Source organism: Psittacula echo, assembly GCF_963264785.1.
Source record: "Psittacula echo genome assembly, chromosome: 5".
In the NCBI taxonomy this organism is placed as follows: domain Eukaryota; kingdom Metazoa; phylum Chordata; class Aves; order Psittaciformes; family Psittacidae; genus Psittacula; species Psittacula echo.
Genome location: NC_137739.1, coordinates 40,632,887 through 40,650,310, shown reverse-complemented (window position 1 = coordinate 40,650,310; position 17,424 = coordinate 40,632,887). Strand labels below are relative to the sequence as shown.

Genomic DNA, 17,424 nt, shown 5'->3' with positions numbered 1-17,424 from the left:
GGAATTGAGTGTACTGTCAGCAAGTTTGCTGATGACACTAAGCTGGGAGGAGTGGCTGACACGCCAGAAGGCTGTGCTGCCATCCAGCGAGACCTGGACACGCTGGAGAGTTGGGCAGGGAATAACTTGATGAAATATAACAAGGGAAAGTGTAGAGTCCTGCATCTGGGCAGGAACAACCCCAGGTTCCAGTATAGGTTGGGGAATGACCTGTTAGAGAGTAATGTAGGGGAGAGGGACCTGGGGGTCCTAGTGGATGGCAGGATGACCATGAGCCAACACTGTGCCCTTGTGGCCAAGAAGGCCAATGGCATCCTAGGGTGTATTAGAAGGGGGGTGGTCAGTAGGTCGAGAGAGGTCCTCCTTCCCCTCTACTCTGCCCTGGTGAGACCGCACCTGGAATATTGTGTCCAGTTCTGGGCCCCTCAGTTCAAGAAGGACAGGGACCTGCTGGAGAGAGTCCAGCGCAGGGCGACAAAGATGATTAAGGGAGTGGAGCATCTCCCTTATGAGGAAAGGCTGAGGGAGCTGGGTCTCTATAGTTTGGAGAAGAGGAGACTGAGGGGTGACCTTATTAGTGTATATAAATATATAAAGGGGGAGTGTCACGAGGATGGAGCCAGGCTCTTCTCAGTGGCAAACAATGATAGGACAAGGGGTAATGGGTATAAACTGGAACACAAGAGGTTCCACTTAAACTTGAGAAGAAACTTCTTCTCAGTGAGGGTGACGGAACACTGGAACAGGCTGCCCAGGGAGGTTGTGGAGTCTCCTTCTCTGGAGACATTCAAAACCCGCCTGGACACATTCCTGTGTAACCTCATCTAGGTGTTCCTGCTCCGGCAGGGGGATTGGACTAGATGATCTTTTGAGGTCCCTTCCAATCTCTAACATACTGTGATACTGTGATACTGTGGATGCTGTAACTCTTATCTCCAGAACAGTCTGACGAGAGAAATCAAGTTCTTGCCTCCAGTTGTGCTTTTCCCACTCTAGCTTCCTTGAAATCAGTGTTGCTATATGAATAGCCCTCCCTAGCAAAGCTACATGGGAAGCTGGCAAAATGCTAATGCAATGAGCAGTCTATAGTGTGAATGGAGTAATGTCCTATGCTTTTCAGACCAGGCTGAAACCAGGCTCATGGGCTACGCTTGCCTTTCTGTTCTCCATCTTCTTCTCCCTACTTACTTTCCATAAATATAGTCCAGTCCATGGTTGGTCATTTCTGTAGCTCCATGGCTGTCAGACTGTCAGCCGTCTTTCTCAGTTAACCAAAGCAGCCTCCAGCTTGTAACTTACACAGATTCTTTCCTACTGTCAGCAAATGCACATTTCTTTCCTCAATTATCTCTAACTTCCATTCTCGCTGATCCAGTTTCTGACTTCTGCAGTGTATTAGCATACAATTTGCATGAAAGATGTTATGAAGTTTTATAGTCCTGAGGAATGCAAGTTAAACCAGCTTGATTTTTTTCTTTAATTTTAGCATTTCTATGGCTGCTGTTAATAAAATGAGAATCTCAGAGCTGCTCAATGGGAGCTTTCTTCTTTAAAGTAGACTGCCCTTGCCTTTAAGGTAAGTTCAATCTCTACTTTTTCTCAAGCTAGAAGAGGAGGAAAACAATTTTCCAGGGAAACACCAGCCAGTAGCATTCCCCAGGATTAGTTATCAGGGTTAAATGAAATTCCTTTCCACACAGCACCACCCAGAAACCAGCACCTACATCACTGGCCAGTTTTTCGTAGTCTTCCATGAGCTGCTCGTTTTCCTGGTTGACTGCCAGCACCTTGCAGATACGATTTGCTGCCGTTTCCGCCTGGTGAAGAGAAATAAAACAGAAGAAGGGAAAGGTGTGAAAAAAATAAAATAAACCAAACCAAAGCTTGTGGCTTAGCTTCCTGCTACATACCTGTGGGTAAAGTCTCCTACCCTTGGCTCTAGCAACCTGTCCATGCTTCAAAACATCTGTCCTGATCGCTTTGCTTTCCATCTGGCCTGATTTATCTTTCCCTTCTCAGGTGAATACATTCCTTCAGAGATTCTCAGCTCTTCTGAGCCCACCCTGTGTGTTATAGAACAGCCGTATTTCTATGCCTTTTCTGAAGCTGCTTCTAGGAGAGAGCTTACCAGAAGGAACCTGGCTGCCTCTTTACAAAGATAGGGGGTTTCTGCCACTCCCTCCACAGCATTCAGAGCTGCAACGCCAGTAACAGAGTGGTGTCAGGCTGGTGAGATTTTCTACATGTTTTTACCCCACAAAAGAACTACCTAAACAGAGTTAATCCATAGACTGGACTTTGGAAGTGTCATAATTCTGATGGAAGACGCAGTGGCAGATGCTGCTCTGAACCTTAAATTCTGCCCAGCTTGTCTTCCAGCTTTCCCTTTATTTCTGGCACTCATTACAGGGCTACCTCCTCCAGCATCTTGCTGCATGACACCTACAACATATTCAAGGTCTCATGATCCAGCTGAGAAGAGGATTTTCTTTTCCTCTTTCTGTGTAATCTTTCTGCTTACTCTTCCAAAACAAGTCTCACTAAAAAAGAGCCTGTTGGTTTTTTGTTCCATTGTGGAACCTAAGCCTTGTTTTCTGCAGGGAGCTGAACACGTTAAAACATGAATTTGGAACAAAGTAAGGATCAGAAAAATCCGAGCTATGAACTCAGGAGCAGACGCTCTGCCCTCGAGTGCCATGCATCTGTTTGGCATGGGGAACATACAGCAGGCTGGTCTTTGTACAGCATATATCTATGGATATCAGCTCCTTTTATCATTATCATGGTGGGTGCCATGCCACAAATCCTCAGAGGATGTGTCCGTGTGATGGGTGTCAAGGCATTGCTCAACACCATCCTACTACAGTACAGCTATGGCGCTGGTGCCTGGGGAAGGTGCTAGTGCTACCCACAGGGCCCCTATGGAGTAATCCTTCTTACAGATGCTAAGTGGAAATGAAGAGGAGAGGGTACATGCCAACACTACAACACACCAGTTGTGAATGTTGTGTCCTGCCTTTAAACTACATATGGGACTGATGCCAAAAGAAGTTTTGCTGAGCTTATAGCTGGCAATTTTCAACCTTTTTCTATTTTTAAAAGGCCTTTTATTATCTGCTTATTCAATCTCAAGGCCATTTGAGAAAAATCCTCTAATTTTCGCAGCTGATGCAAGGCAGCAAGAATAGCAATAAAGTCATAGGCTATACAGTGATGTATGGATTGCTAAGGTCCTAGGGGATCTGGCAATCTTATTCATTTGTAAGAAGCTGTAAGAACATATATTCAGTCATCTGTCCCTTCACTAAAGTGGGCCAGCTAGCAGATGCACAGGTATTAACTAATTTAAAACACATCAGAGGGATCTGTACAGGAGAAAGAGCAATTTCACTTAAAAAAAAAAATGCAAACAATGCTTACATTTAAGAAAGCTTGTACTTTGTTCTGTTCTTAACCACAGTTTGTACTTTAATGGAGCACTTTTTGATATCCAGAGAAAACTTTATAGATATGGGACCAAATAGTATGTCAAAAAGACATTGCCAGAGCCCCACCATGATGTGTTTAGTGACTGGAGAGAACTGACAGTGCCAAATGTTTATTTCAGTTGTCCCAGGAGAGGAGCTCCCTGCACACCCTTAACTTTCTTCTTTTTACACCCCAGGAGCTCACTGCTGCCAGCTGTGCAGAAGGGACCCCATTTCACAGAGGCATATTTACATGTATACAACAACAGATTTCCTCCCGCTGCCCAAGTTAAGTGTGTGTGTGCATATATGCGTGTTGAACATCTGTCCAAACACAAAAGCCTCTGTCAGCATTATGACATTATTTGTATTAACCTAATGGCTGAAGTGTAGAGGCTTTCTCTCCCTACCAGTACTTGCTTCCTAACAGTTCTTGTCTACTCCAGACTGCTCTATGCAAATATGCTGCTGCTGCAGCAGCAGAAAAAGCTCTGTGGCTGCTATCATCACTAATGTCATGAGCAACATGTTACACTGACTTGGTCTGAGGAAGGTAGGACAAAAGGATCCCTGTGGTTTCAAGGTAAGCTCCACAAATACCTCCTACACTGCTGCTAATGAGCTGATCTGTGGTGATGGCAACCTCAGTGAAACACTTTTAAGGTAAAAGAACGGCACTCTGAAGATGTTTACATGAGCCAAGGCAGCTCCCCCACGCCTTCATTAGTGGAGTGGAAAAAGTCATTTTGGCTTCCCCACACTGCTAAAGGCAACAATGCATTTAGGATGCTCATGCTGGCTCCAAAAAAGCCAGGCTGCCCACAAGGCATGGAGAGCACTGAGAAGATGCACCATCTTAGGGTTTGGAAGCTGCATACCTGTGTTCTCAGGGAACCTGTGTGAGCTGATCAGCTTCAGTGCAGCATTATGCTGGCACATTATACGGCTTGCACTGAGACTGAGAGGAGGGCAAGCCCAGGGCATTCTGCTCACTACCACAATGCTCTGTGATACACATGTGCTGTTTGTTGAACTCAAAATGGAAAGCTGAATAGCCAAAGTAATGGTAATTTCTCTGCCTTTTGTCTTTTCTGCACTTCTCAAGCCTGACTTGGACTGCTTAGGATGGAAGTGGAGTAAGCTATCTCTCTGGCTTATGGATTTAGGTCTGTTTGATGAGAAGGATCATACAGAAAGGCATTCCCAGTGTGCTGCGTAGGAAGATGCCAGCCAGTTGTTGTCCTCTAGCCTCAGGAGGCTATACTCCAGAACACTGTATGCCAAACACAATCTCTTAATAAAATGGTAAAACATTAGTTAGAAATTTTCAACCCAGAAATCAAAGTTTACAAAATATCAAGCCAACCAGTAGTTTCATGCATTTAGTGTGAAAGTTAGAAGCGGTTAGAAAACAAGCAAACCAACCAAAGCAAGTATACCTACAAATATATATATAAAAATGGCATAAAGAAAAAGCAGCGATCTACACACACATGTCAGGCTGGGGACCCTGTACCTTCAAAGGCTCAGTATAAGAGAGTGAAAGAAGCAGAAAGCAGCTCATGGGACTTCCCCTTCAGGACTGGTGGCAGTAATGAAAAATCTGAATGAAAAATGGAGCGATATCAGAGTAAGTCACCTAACCATGCATGAGGAAGCAACACATTATAATCTGACTGGCACTTGTACTCAGTAATCACTGCGTGTGCCTGGGTGTTTGAGTCAGTGTCACTCAGCGGCTGGCTAACATATGGCCAGGGCAGCTCCAAAAAGGAGCTGTGCCCCTCCTGCCAGCACACAGTTGAGTTGCTGACCCATCAGGACTGCTAAAAAATGAATAAACTATTAAATCTTTAATCTTCCCTGTAAGTCAGTTAGATTACATGGGATTGAAGCTTCCATGACAAAGAAGCTCCATCTCCAGTTCTTGCCCCAGCTACTTGGTTCAGGTCCTGAGGCAGTAAAAGGTTGTTTTCAGTTATTCCAGGAAACCTAGCATCGACCTAAACTGCTGATGAAAATTTGTGACCTGCTAAGCAGGTTTCCAAATCGTGGAATGGGCACAGAGAGAAGAGGAAGGGATTGGCGAGGGCTGTTCCTGCAGCAGGCCACATCTCTCCTTGTACTGGAGTTTGCCATTTCCTCAATCTGGAGCTCTTCAGATTAAGCAGACAGCATAGAGCAGTCCCTCAGGGGCACCTGGCAAACAGCAGATCTTATCACCAGGCTGGCATGAGTTCTGAGACTACAGTCTTCCTGAGCAAGTATCGGCTGGCTGGAGCTTGCAGCCTGGTCTGAAGGGTTTCAAACTATTCACAAAGCAGGATCCTAGTGGAAAAGCCATGACTGCACAAACGATGCCAAACAGGCAAGTCTACTGCACTGCTGTGGAACACGTTCCCAGTTCCTTGGAAACAAGACAGTATCATGTAATTTATATGGAACAGGGCAGAGAACAAAAAGCTTGAGCTAAAGAGCTGCTCCCTGGAACCTCTTGCCTGCATTTGCCCTCTGAAAGCTGCATCAGCACAGTATCTTCTTCAAGGCTGCAACCATCAGCACAGTTTTGTACAAGAGAGATGGACTCTTCCTGAAGTCAAGTTAGCTCTCAAGCTGGGCAACACATGGACTGCCTCTCAGATAGAAAAGGCCTAGTGAGAAAAACAAGTTGTAGCTGGGGGAACAGGGAGATTTTACATCTGTTCATAACTTGAAGAATGAAGTCTTGAACTTCGGATTTTATTATTCCAAAGCCTACAACCTGAAATTAGCAGTGATCTTATGGAAAGGCTGCAGCCCAGCCAGGCTATGGTATGGGAGGAAAAGATGAACCATTGGATTGCAGGGTAATTGCTGTTTTGAAGGAAGTTTGCCCAAAGGCGAACTGTGACTGTTTGGTTCCTCTGAGGACAAATGTCCTGATGCCAGGCAAAGAGACTTTGGAGTCAAGAGGAAGCAGAGGAAGGACTGAAGTTATGGGAATGGGCAAAGCAGAGGAAAGAGAAATAAAACATATAGGGAGTTTGGGAAACAGAAGGGAATTACCAGGTGTCCAGCACCATCTGCTAAAGAAGGAGAAAAATGGCTGCTACTGCTGAACCCAGGACACCAGTGAGAAGCAAGGAATGGAGAAGTGTGTGGATTCGGGAAAGCTCAAGCCTGGTAGGAATAGATTTTGTGGCTGGAGCACAAAAGTGCTATGTGACCAGCTCACGGATGATTCAGCCTAGGAAAAGACCACTGATGTAGTGGGGGCTGAATGTCGAAGGCAGGCTGGCAGCTCAAGGAGGACAGGCTGATTTCCTGGAGTAGGCTGATCTGATTGTGGTAATACTGGAGGTGCATTGCCTGGCCAGGAGGGCCCACTAGTCAGTGAAATGGTACTGACTGTCAGAGCAGGTATTCATTCATCTTTCGATGCCAGATTTACCAAATGTTTTCTCCACTGCTGGGGTGTGGAACTGGAAGGAAGGAGCAGCTCAAGTCTGTTGGAAGGACGTTTACATCACTTCTCCAGCAAGATTACAGATGGCACATCCAAGCACATCACTAGATGCACTGGGCTTCCCTGCAAATGCCCTGGGGCGGATGGGGGCTCTGGTCCATTCCTCGGTGGAGAGGAGTGGTGGGCAGGGCAGGGAGAGGGGAGGGAGTTGTTAGTGGTAAAGTCTCACCTTCTGCGCCCCTGAGAAGGCGTGGTAGTAACATGAGACATAGGTCATTATGGCCTTCTCATCCGGCCTTAGCGTGCCTATAATATCTGTGCAGAGAAGGAAAAGAGGTTGAAAGGATAAAGTAAGAAGCAGCACATAGGATAAAACAAAACAATCATGGGTGGCGTGAGAGAGGGGAGAAAACTTCCCATCATGCATTGCAGGACAGGCCAAACAGATTTCCATGCGGAGAGCTGGGAATTCGGATCAGAAGGTGGCTAGCAGCGTTGGCTTGTGGCTCAAAGCGGCACCCCTCCCGCCCACCCCCCGAGTCCAGGCTCTGTACCTGCACAGCTGCACCCTGAGGGCCTGGCCCAAGGATGCAAATGGGCTGTTTGGAGTTTTGAACGCCTGTGCTCAAGGCCTTTCTGTATGCTAAAGAGCCAGAGATCAGAGCCTTCCTACACAGTGTGCTTCCTACACAGTATCTGCTCTTCTGCAACACGCACCACCTGTTCCTACAGCACTGGAGTACAAGCGGCTGCTTGGGTTTGGAGAGAGAGATGTTTACAATGTTTTCCTTACATGACTCCATTACCAACAGGAAAATGGCTAAGCCAGACACAGCAAGGACTCAACTGCCCGATTTCCAGCATGGTGAGTGAGAAAAAAGAATTAAAAACTCAAATGAACAAAACCAGGCATTCTCAGTCATGATAAGCAATGCACTGTTTGCCAAATCATCATGGATGTACTTGTTAGACATACTTTGTAAGCCCCAGGTGACTGGGGCTGAATTTGTGGCTCAACTTGAGAAAGCAGCAGGTCCAAGCCTTGAAGCAAGGGTGAGGAAACCTGCAGCATATGTAAGGTAAAAGATAAAGCTTTGAGCATTCATTGAACCCTTCATAAAGCCACTAAGTCAGCTCTGCTTCCCTATCTTTGAAAAAGAATAGGTATCAGCATTGTTTCCAGTGAGAGCAGGCTGCAGTGTCCTGCTGAGCAGAGCACCTATGTGGTGGCCTCCACCTTTGTAAGACCAAGCGTCTTAGCTGAGACTTCCCAGGAACCCGAGGGTGCAGGTCCTCAGCTGTCAGGGCAGCAGTTTGGAGAAGGCAGAGCTCCCTAATCCCTTGTGTGCCAAGGTGCAGGCATATGTAAATGCCACTGGAAGTACCACTGACTACATGGACTCCTGGCTCCCTTGCCCCATGTATTATGTCTGGGGCACCACTTTGAACCAACAGCCAACTCTACCAAGAACATAATAATAAAGATGCCCGTAGCTAGAGAGGAGAGAGAGAAAGAAAAAAAGGTTTGGACATTAGCAACGGCACCAGGTGTGCTCTGTGGAGGGAGCTTGGGATCCTGCGATACCTTCTGGGCTCCTGAGAAGGCGTGGTAGAAGCTAGAAACATAGGTCATGATGGCTTTCTCGTCAGGACGGGCAGTTCCAACAATGTCTGTCAAAAAAAACCTCACGTTAAGAGCATAATCAACTGATGGGAGGAAAGCAAAGGAGAGAGAGGGAGAACCACAACTGTCCAGGAGGCCTGCTGGGGTATATGCTTGTCACAGCAATTCCATGGGACTTCCCAGCATTCCCTTGAAGATGTGTCTCTCTCAGAAGCCAGGATCATCTTCCTGGTTCCCTCCCTCATGACAAAATTGCTTCCATGGACTGGCCAGGCTAATGCAGCCATATGTCAGCATGTCTCATGTCACAGCACTTCCCCATCCTGAGAACATTACTGTGAATGGAGGGTTGAGTCAATCCATACTGGTAGCAGGTTGACATGGCTTTCATAGATGTATTATACTGCAATTCCTCCACGCAATTCTTCAGGAAAGATCCTTTCTGCCTTCCTTTCCATGACCTCATCCTCCATTTCCACACAATGATGGCTTGAATTCCAAAAGGCCCTTTCATTAGTTTCAAGGGAAACTCAACATCTCCAGAGATCAGAATTGATGGTGTGGAGGAATGCACATTAACTCTACTCCATGAGGGAGGAGAATGATCAGGAAAAAGCAATGGGAGCATCTGCAATGGGCCCTCTTCATCACTGCTAGCTTTGATGAGATCTGAAGCTAGATCCGCTTATTTGGAGGTGGCTTTATTTCCTACAGAATGGCAGGAAGCATTTGAATCTACTCCAGAAACCTCATGATTTTTTTGTGACCTCAGCATGATGAAGGCAGGGAAAGCAAGACTCATCCCTGTGGATGGCAAATATTACCTAGGAACATGAACATCCTGGTTCCCCCAAAACAGGTTCACTGCTTTCAGCTGTCCTGTCTCCACCTTTCCCCCTTGTTCCCCTCACTTCCTTATTTAACAAAAGCCTTTAACTGCTTCTGTTGTCCAAACCAAAGCCTGAAATACAGCTTCTACCATTGAAAACAGCTGGCTTCAGGCAAACAGCCAACGATTTCAGGCAGTTGTTTGTATTCCAGAGTTACAGTCTTCAAAGTCTATTGCCAAGCTGGTCCTGACAAGGCTCTGAAAAGTAATCCTTGCTGTCCCAGTGGCCTCAGAGAAGCACTGTCAGTAGCAAAAGCACCTTTGAACAACATGGATCTCTGCCTTGGGCTCCAGACTCAGTCTGAGAAGGGTCTTCATGCCCAACACTTCTGAATAGTCAAGAAGCAGCAGCTTATACTACTGTCATGCCCCCAGAAGGAAGATTGCCAGCAATGTCAGAAAGAGCTCAGGAATAAATAATTCTGGAGCAAACAGAACACAGTCCTACACCATATTTTAATTCAGTATTAAGCCTGATTCCTGAAAGGGAACACTTCCGTCAGCAGTGGACATAGCCAGACGTTACCCATCTCTGCCTAGTGTTCTAACCCCAGGTTAAGATCTCCACACCAGACCCAGAAGGCTGGGTGGCACAGAAAGAAGAGGAGAGCCGAACATGTGATTCATTGTTCCATTTTAACTTCTTCCCTATACATTTACTATGTGGTGATGGAGGCAGCATTTGGAGGTTACTGAATTCTTGTACAGCACATGTCCACCTAGAAGAAGTGGGAAATTTCTTGAGGAAAAAGCAACTTAAAACGCACTGAGTTTTACTTTACCTTCTGCATCCAGCATCTTGGGAATATCCAGATATTTCTCAGCCACATCAAAAGCTGTGTTTAGATTAGTGAGAGGATCATCCTGGGAAAGAAACAGAGCCAGAGTATCAGCATCAACTTGTAACAAAGTACACAGCATTTCTCTCAAAACAGAGCTATTGATCTTGGTTTGGTTCAGGTAACTGTGCAGTCCAGACAAAACTATGTGTGAATCCTCGTGTAGCAGAATGAAACAATTAGCTTTCCTTTGAAAGCAGAGCCTGGAGACTCATGATACGATAACTAATGTATAATCTATGCACTTGCAACAAGAAGGAATAATACATTTTGTCTTGAACCTAGTTTAAAGTAAAATAAGTTTCACGCCATACTGATAGTAAACGGCCATATCTCACATTTACATGTCATGCTTATATTAGGTTTGCAACTTCCATTGTAAAGAACTGCAGAGCAGTGGATCTGTTAGAACATCTAAGCAATGCTAAAATAGTAACAACATCTGCAGTGGGTGCTGTCCTTAGCTAGCGTACAGTTTGTTGAACACCAGTTGAGTAGGAGGAAGAGAAATATTTTAATAAATCTCTAAAAAATAAATATATATAAAAGTACCCATTTTGTCTTGAGCATTGCTTCTCCTCCTAGGCACTGCACAGGACTTGTCATTTCCTTAGTACATATCTATTCTTCTCTGTATAAACCTTCTGCTGTGACAGGATGCACTTCACATACAGACATTAATACACAATAATCAAATCCTATCTGAAGTCAAATATGACTTATCATCATGAGTCACATCATAAAGGTAACTAGATTTTAAAGAGCCATACAAGAGAATATGAAACGCAGATGTCACTGGAAATGAAAGACCTCTGCAAATTGCTTCCAGCATTCAAGCGTAATGATCAGCAGCAAGACACCTACCAACCAGTATGAGACCCTCATACAAGCCTGATTCCTGTATTCCTGTATACCCACTTCATGGATGACAAATGACATATGCACTATCAATTTCTGCTGTTGAGACAAGTGGCTTATGCTGGGGAAAGGTTGTGAATAAACTGCTAGTGTTTAGTCACGTTGTTTGCTAAATGTCTTTTGGGAGACAGGAAGGATTGGGGTGCCACTCCATACTGTCACTTGTGCCACTCACACTGAGACCCACCTTAAAAATTAGGAAATAATGAGTATAATTATTTCCCCTCCTTTCTAGAGTGGCATCCATGTTCTGTTTCTTTTCTGTTTGAGGTCATGTGCTTTTGCTTATTGCATTGACTTGGAAGATTAAGCTGTTCCTGAACTCTAATCAACATGCAGTTTCCTTTGAACCTACTCAGCATGAAAGATGAAGCTAGGCAGGCTTGGGTAGACAGGGTATGGGCATGCAGAAGAGTTCCTTTATAGCACTGGTCATTATGTAGCCCTTGGATTACAGCCTTCATGAAACTAGGAAACTGAGCTATTCTGAAAAGTAATTTCCTGCAGCATTTCCCTAGGAATTAATGGATGTATTATGTTGACATCACATATTAGCATCATATTCTTTTGGCTGAATGTACCTAGTAGTCATTAATATTTCACCTACCAAAGTAAATCACATGCAGATGCCATCAGAACAGTCATGACCAGTGATCCATATTCAGTCCACTGGGACAAGTCAATATTAAGCAAGGAAATGCTGCATTGGCACACTGTGATGAAACCAGCAGCTGTCACAGATGGTAACAGATCCCCATTTCAATGTCAAATAGTACTTTATTCCTATATAATACTCTTTCGGTGCTAACTACATCAGATATATCTATATGCACCTCTTCAGAGCTTAGCAGCAATGCAGGCAGGGGATTTTTATTATCCTCCAGCACAAGGAACCACCTTATGCCATGGAAATGGAGGCTGATACCATTTCAGCTTCAGCTGACTTGTCTCCTTTGCCTGCTGTGAGAAACCTCTATGAATCCAAAGTGTAACCAAAAGCCTTATCTGAGGAGGTGAGACTAGCTGGTATATAACATATTTTGCTCACTATGCGTAGACAGGGACGTAGCTCCCTTTAGGAAGGAAAGTGCACCTTCTTCCCCTCAAGTGTAGAAGCATTCAGAAATGAGATGTGGCAGCTCCCTTGCCAGTCCTCCCCCTAGCGCATGTGCCACTTTCTACGTCACCACTGCATACCAAATTTCAACCTATGCTGACCACGAACACCATGGCATTGCTAATGCCCTGGCAGAGTGGTCAGTAACACAGACCCTTCCTGAGCACAGACCCATCTGAATGGGCTGCCTGACAATCTGTCAGCCTCTCCTGGAGGAAAGGGAGGAGCAAACTCACTGCAGATAGCTTTCCTATCAGTTTGCAAGTAACACCAGGAGCAATGTTGCCAAAGGTTAAAAAGAAATTTTAAGCTGCAAAGTGGGAGAGGTTTCCTGATGGGAAAACTTACTGGGCTTGGGCACTCCCAAAGGAAGGGCTGGAAGTCTTAACATGCGGGAAACTGGAGACTCATCTAGATGAAGCCAGCAGACTTCCACTTCATATGTAAGACAGATATGTGATCACACAGTCTCCTGGGGAATGAAGCTAAACACAGTGCTACTAAAAACAAGCTACCTCAGAGATGAGCAGAGAGCTAAACCCGAACCTGTTCCCTGTGGGAACACACCCTTCACCCCTCATGGGCAGTGGAACTGCTCATCACAAAAGTGATGCTTCTTTGTGTAAGAGATGGGGTTTCCCTGGGGGCTTGTCCAAAATAACAACAGCTTCTTGAGCCCTGTGAAATTCCTCTGAACTCCATCACTCTCAGTTCCATCCCATCTTACACCAGCTAATCATTATTTCAAGTCACCAGTTCCAGTTAATTCCCACAAGGGATAAAATAGTAGAGACTGGTCTGGCAGCTATAAGTCTCGCAGTGCTGCACTGCAGCACCATGGCTGCAGGCATGCTTTAGGAACCCAAAGGCTGCAAAGCAAACAAATGCCAAGTCACCTGTGCCCTGATTCCTTCCAAGGCTAAAACACACATTCCAAAAGAGTGCTGACCCTGATCAGATTCTGCAGAGGTGCCTTGGTTCCCCCTCTGCTCATATGAACATAGAACCAGCAGAGACATAAGAAGCAGTAACTTGCCATGCTCCACTGGGCCAACTGCAAGGAAAGCTATCCATGGAGGAATTACATTTTTTAATGGTGGCAGAGAGCAAACCTGCCCTCAGCAGATGCCCATCAGTCACGTTCTCCACTTTTGCTGAATAAAGACTGCTGTGGCTCCTCCTCTTTCACCACAACCCTAACTCACATGGGGAATCTTCTTCTCTACTCCTCCAGCTATTTCCAAATCCTAGCAGCACACATGGTTGCCATGGTAATTATTGCACTGTGACATAAAAAAATACCTTCTATTAACTAGGAATCAGGAAAGGAGATGGAGGGGGAGGAAAGTCAAGAGAGCAAGCACTTACTATATCTGCCAGAGCTGAAGACACTAGGAAAGAAATCCAAAATTCATCTTTTCAGGAATATCTGTAATAAATGCACCCAACATGGCAGGACACAGACCATGTTTCTATATGGATTGCGGTATATGAGGGGGCATCTCAGTCATCAGTCAACCATTGTACTTGATAAAAAGATCTTAGATGTGGCTCACAGTTGAGCTACAGTCAGGGGTAAAAGGAGAAAGGGAAACCCCATCTTCTGCATATCCCTCCCACGCAGACTATGACCTAATCTTGAGCTCTTGTCTACAGTGAGCTGAACAATAGCAGGCAGACCTGCAGTGAATAGAAACCATCTAAACAAATAAGTGGCTGTGGTGTCAGGGAATCACTAATACCAAGCTGATAGACTTGCACCTTTTATTCTGGGGCCTGGACTGTACAAGCAACTTCAGCTAGACAATGCATGTAGGCAGAAAAGAATTGTACTTGCTCCACTAATACAGCCAGACTAGGAAAAATACCTAGGAACATAAACTCAATACAAAACCATGCTGATGAAAGAAGTTGCTAATTTTTGGGAAGAAGACATGCTACACTGGCTACCTTTGAAAGGCATATCCATCTTGTGCTGACTGCAGACACTAAAACTGATCAGATAATATAATTGACTGCTCTGCAAGACAGTAAAGATCTAAAAGGTTACTGAAAAGCAGATCAGGCATTGTACAATTCATTGCTTCAAGGATGCAGATAATCTGATTAACTGCTTTACATGCTATTTGCACAATGGTTCATGAGCCCAAGTCTATTAGTGACGGGCTTTCATGTTCATGTCCCCAGTAACAACACATGAATGATGCTCTTGGTGACATTTCACTCCAAATGTGCACAGATACAGTGAAACCAGATCTCAGCCAACTGCAGGAATGCCAGTAGGATGAGAACCCACTTTGGTCTTCCATCACCCTGCTGGGTCAAGATGCTGCTGGCAGCACAAGCCACAGATAGCTTATTTGCATCATCTGCTTTGCAACCTTGTCTCCAAGACATGCAGGAAGCAAACTCTGGAGCAGCTAGATATCATGATATCAGTGGCAACTTCAAAAGTAAAACCGAGTGTTACAGCAAATGCTTTTCTGGTACGATACCTACATGCTATGAGAAGCTCAGTACTGCAGGTGGCTCAGTGCTAAACTGGAAGCAGATGACAAGTGTCCAGTGAGGGCACACAGGCCCCTCAAGGAGCTTTTGCATTGAACACGAAGTATCTAATTTCTACCCAACTCTCCAAGAAATGTTAAGTCTGATTCGACTCGCTAGTCTGTGACATTAGCACAGAACTAGTCCCACATTTGGTATTACTGAATTTGACAGCTTTTGCTCATCAGCTGGGATTGGGGCATGTGTGTCTCATATAAGGCAGCCTGAAAGCAGGGAAAGTCAAGCAGGAAGCTCATTAAGTTCACGCTTCACTAAGAAGCCTGAATGTACTGATTCATCCCTTCTTCCTTCCCCCAGTCCTGTAACTGCCAGCTTGTGCTGAAGTTCTCCAATTATGTTTATCAAGCTAATTCTTCTCCCTCTTTACTTTCAAGGACCCAAGCATCCAGTCTGGCAAACAAATTGAGCGTACCTTTCGTAGCTTCCCGTAGTCGATGAGCTCTGGACGGTGTCTATGAATTAAAGCGCAAAAACCAAGGCCATCCTTCCAACTATGACAGAGATGGAAGAGAGGACAATGAACGGTGTGCTCAGCCAGGGAGACAGACAGTAACAGGTATAAGCATGACGGAAGGCACCAAGATAGCAGGAAGACTAATTCTGGTTTAGTTTCTAGCTAACAGTGCCTCTGTAAGTGCATGTCTTCTACCTGCATGAGACTGCAATAAAAATTCCTTTCAATCCCTACAAAAATCCACTGTGATTAGAACAAGCCCTTTGCACTGTCACTTCCTTTTTGCCAGTTCTCTGTGCTGAACTCTCTGTTCATATCCTGTGGAGCATGGAAGGACAAGTGTAGAGTTCAGGGTTGGAAAAAGGTGTAGATACAAACCATAAAGGAGGAACAAGTTCATTCTTTAGGGAAAAGGCAGACTCTCATAGCTAGCTCCACCACAGTACAGACTGGAGTGGATAGCACTTAAGCTCTCAGAAAAAGTGCTTTACATTTATATGGTTCATACAGCTCTCCAAGCTGTGATGGAAAAAGCACTATTGTGCAGAACCTTCACCGAAACATCTGCCAATTCGAAAATATCAAGAGCAGAGCAAGAAAATCTCTCATCCCTTCCCAGCTCTGCCATAATACATAGTTTCTGAGGCAGCCCTTATTTCACTGCTCCTGAAGTGTTTTCATGGAGCAAAAGCTGTCTTATTTAACCTGTAGCACATCTGCTGCTTTCAGAGGACTTCATGTTCGGAAGAACTTTATGAAAGCAGCAATTGTAACTGAACTGAGGAACAGGGATGTCAGTTCTCTGGGTTATAACCTCAGTCTTTAATTTCCTAGGTGTTTCTCTGGACTACACCATTACGCACCATCTAGGAATGACCTCTAGGGAGGTCTGTCAGGAACATTGCTATGCACACATCGTCAGCACACATTGTCATGTACCAAGAGACATATTGTATAGCTAAGTTCCTGCTTGTAACTCACCTGATATGGAAGTTCTGGATGTTTACATTTTTGTAGGGGGCTGTCTTCCGCTGACACCATAACAAAAGTCCTTCTTTAGCAGATGTCTCTGCAGAAAGAAATAAAATGCACCAATTAACTATTTTTCTTAGAAAGCAGGACTCTCTGGAGCATACGCTAGAAAAACATGACCAACTCAATGCCTTGTTTGGAAGAGCCTACTAGGACAGTTTTATTACTTTCTTAATGAGGTTCTGTAGCAAGCAGATAGCTTTTTGGGATTAGAAAGGAGAGTTTTGTAGGACTTGTAAGAGACACCTCTATTTTCAGTAGTAGTCCCTGAATCTACCTGCAAGAAATGCAATGGATTCCAATATCAATGTTGGCTTTGAGGTTAGCCATAATTTTGAGCTGCTCTTAAAATCTCTTACAAGAAGAGGGTGTGAAAAACTTCCCAGTATACCTGAACCTGTCCAGAAATGCCAGTGAAATGACAGGGCAGCTTGCCTAGGATCTTCCAGTGATTCAACTGAGAGCACATTCCGGGCCTTTTAAGTGGCAAAGCCATTTAGTGACCTCAGTTATTCATTGCTGAACAGTGGCTGGAAAGAACTAAGATTTACCTTCAACTGAGATATCCTGAATGGCAAAACGAAGGATGATGGTCCAAATCATTCCAAGAGTCATTTTAACATTGCCATCCACGATTTCTAGGGGAAAAAAAAAAAAAAAGAAAAAATGTTAGAAAGAGAAGAAATAAAAGGCATCAAGTTTCAAGTGCAAATCCTAGTGAAATAGGAAAATTGGGAAGCTTTCCCTTTTGTAGATGGAAGAACTGGAATTCCTGCTGAAAACTCGAATTCCAATTCTTCCCTGCCTCCCCAGTCTTGCCCAGCAGTACCTAGTGAGCAGACTGGTTCTCTTGCAGTATAATACCAGCATAAAACAGACACTGCTGATCTAAAAGACCAGGAATGAGGACCAATTTTGATTAGTTTAATTCCTTACAGAGGCCTAAAACCACCTTGTTCAGGTTTAGTTCCTATCACTTTGAAGTCATAGAAGCCAAACTGGGAAAAAGAAAAGTCTTCCTCTCTTACTCTGATATGCCTACTCTAAGTCAGCTATGTAAGAGCCTCAGTG

At 44.7% G+C, this 17,424-nt stretch overlaps 1 protein-coding gene across 3 annotated transcripts in view; it reads right to left on the bottom strand.

Annotated features, from left to right (window-relative positions):
* The window catches only part of ACTN1 (actinin alpha 1), a 96,314-nt gene that overhangs the window by 24,119 nt on the left and 54,771 nt on the right, over positions 1 to 17,424 (bottom strand). For all 3 annotated transcript variants that reach the window (XM_080619956.1, XM_080619954.1, XM_080619955.1), the window contains exons 4-9: positions 16,905 to 16,991; positions 16,303 to 16,390; positions 15,280 to 15,358; positions 10,208 to 10,289; positions 8,498 to 8,583; positions 1,725 to 1,817 (exon numbers count right to left, since the gene is read on the bottom strand). In XM_080619956.1, coding sequence (XP_080476082.1) covers positions 1,725 to 1,817; positions 8,498 to 8,583; positions 10,208 to 10,289; positions 15,280 to 15,358; positions 16,303 to 16,390; positions 16,905 to 16,991 — 515 coding nt within the window. The remainder of the gene's footprint in view (positions 1 to 1,724; positions 1,818 to 8,497; positions 8,584 to 10,207; positions 10,290 to 15,279; positions 15,359 to 16,302; positions 16,391 to 16,904; positions 16,992 to 17,424) is intronic.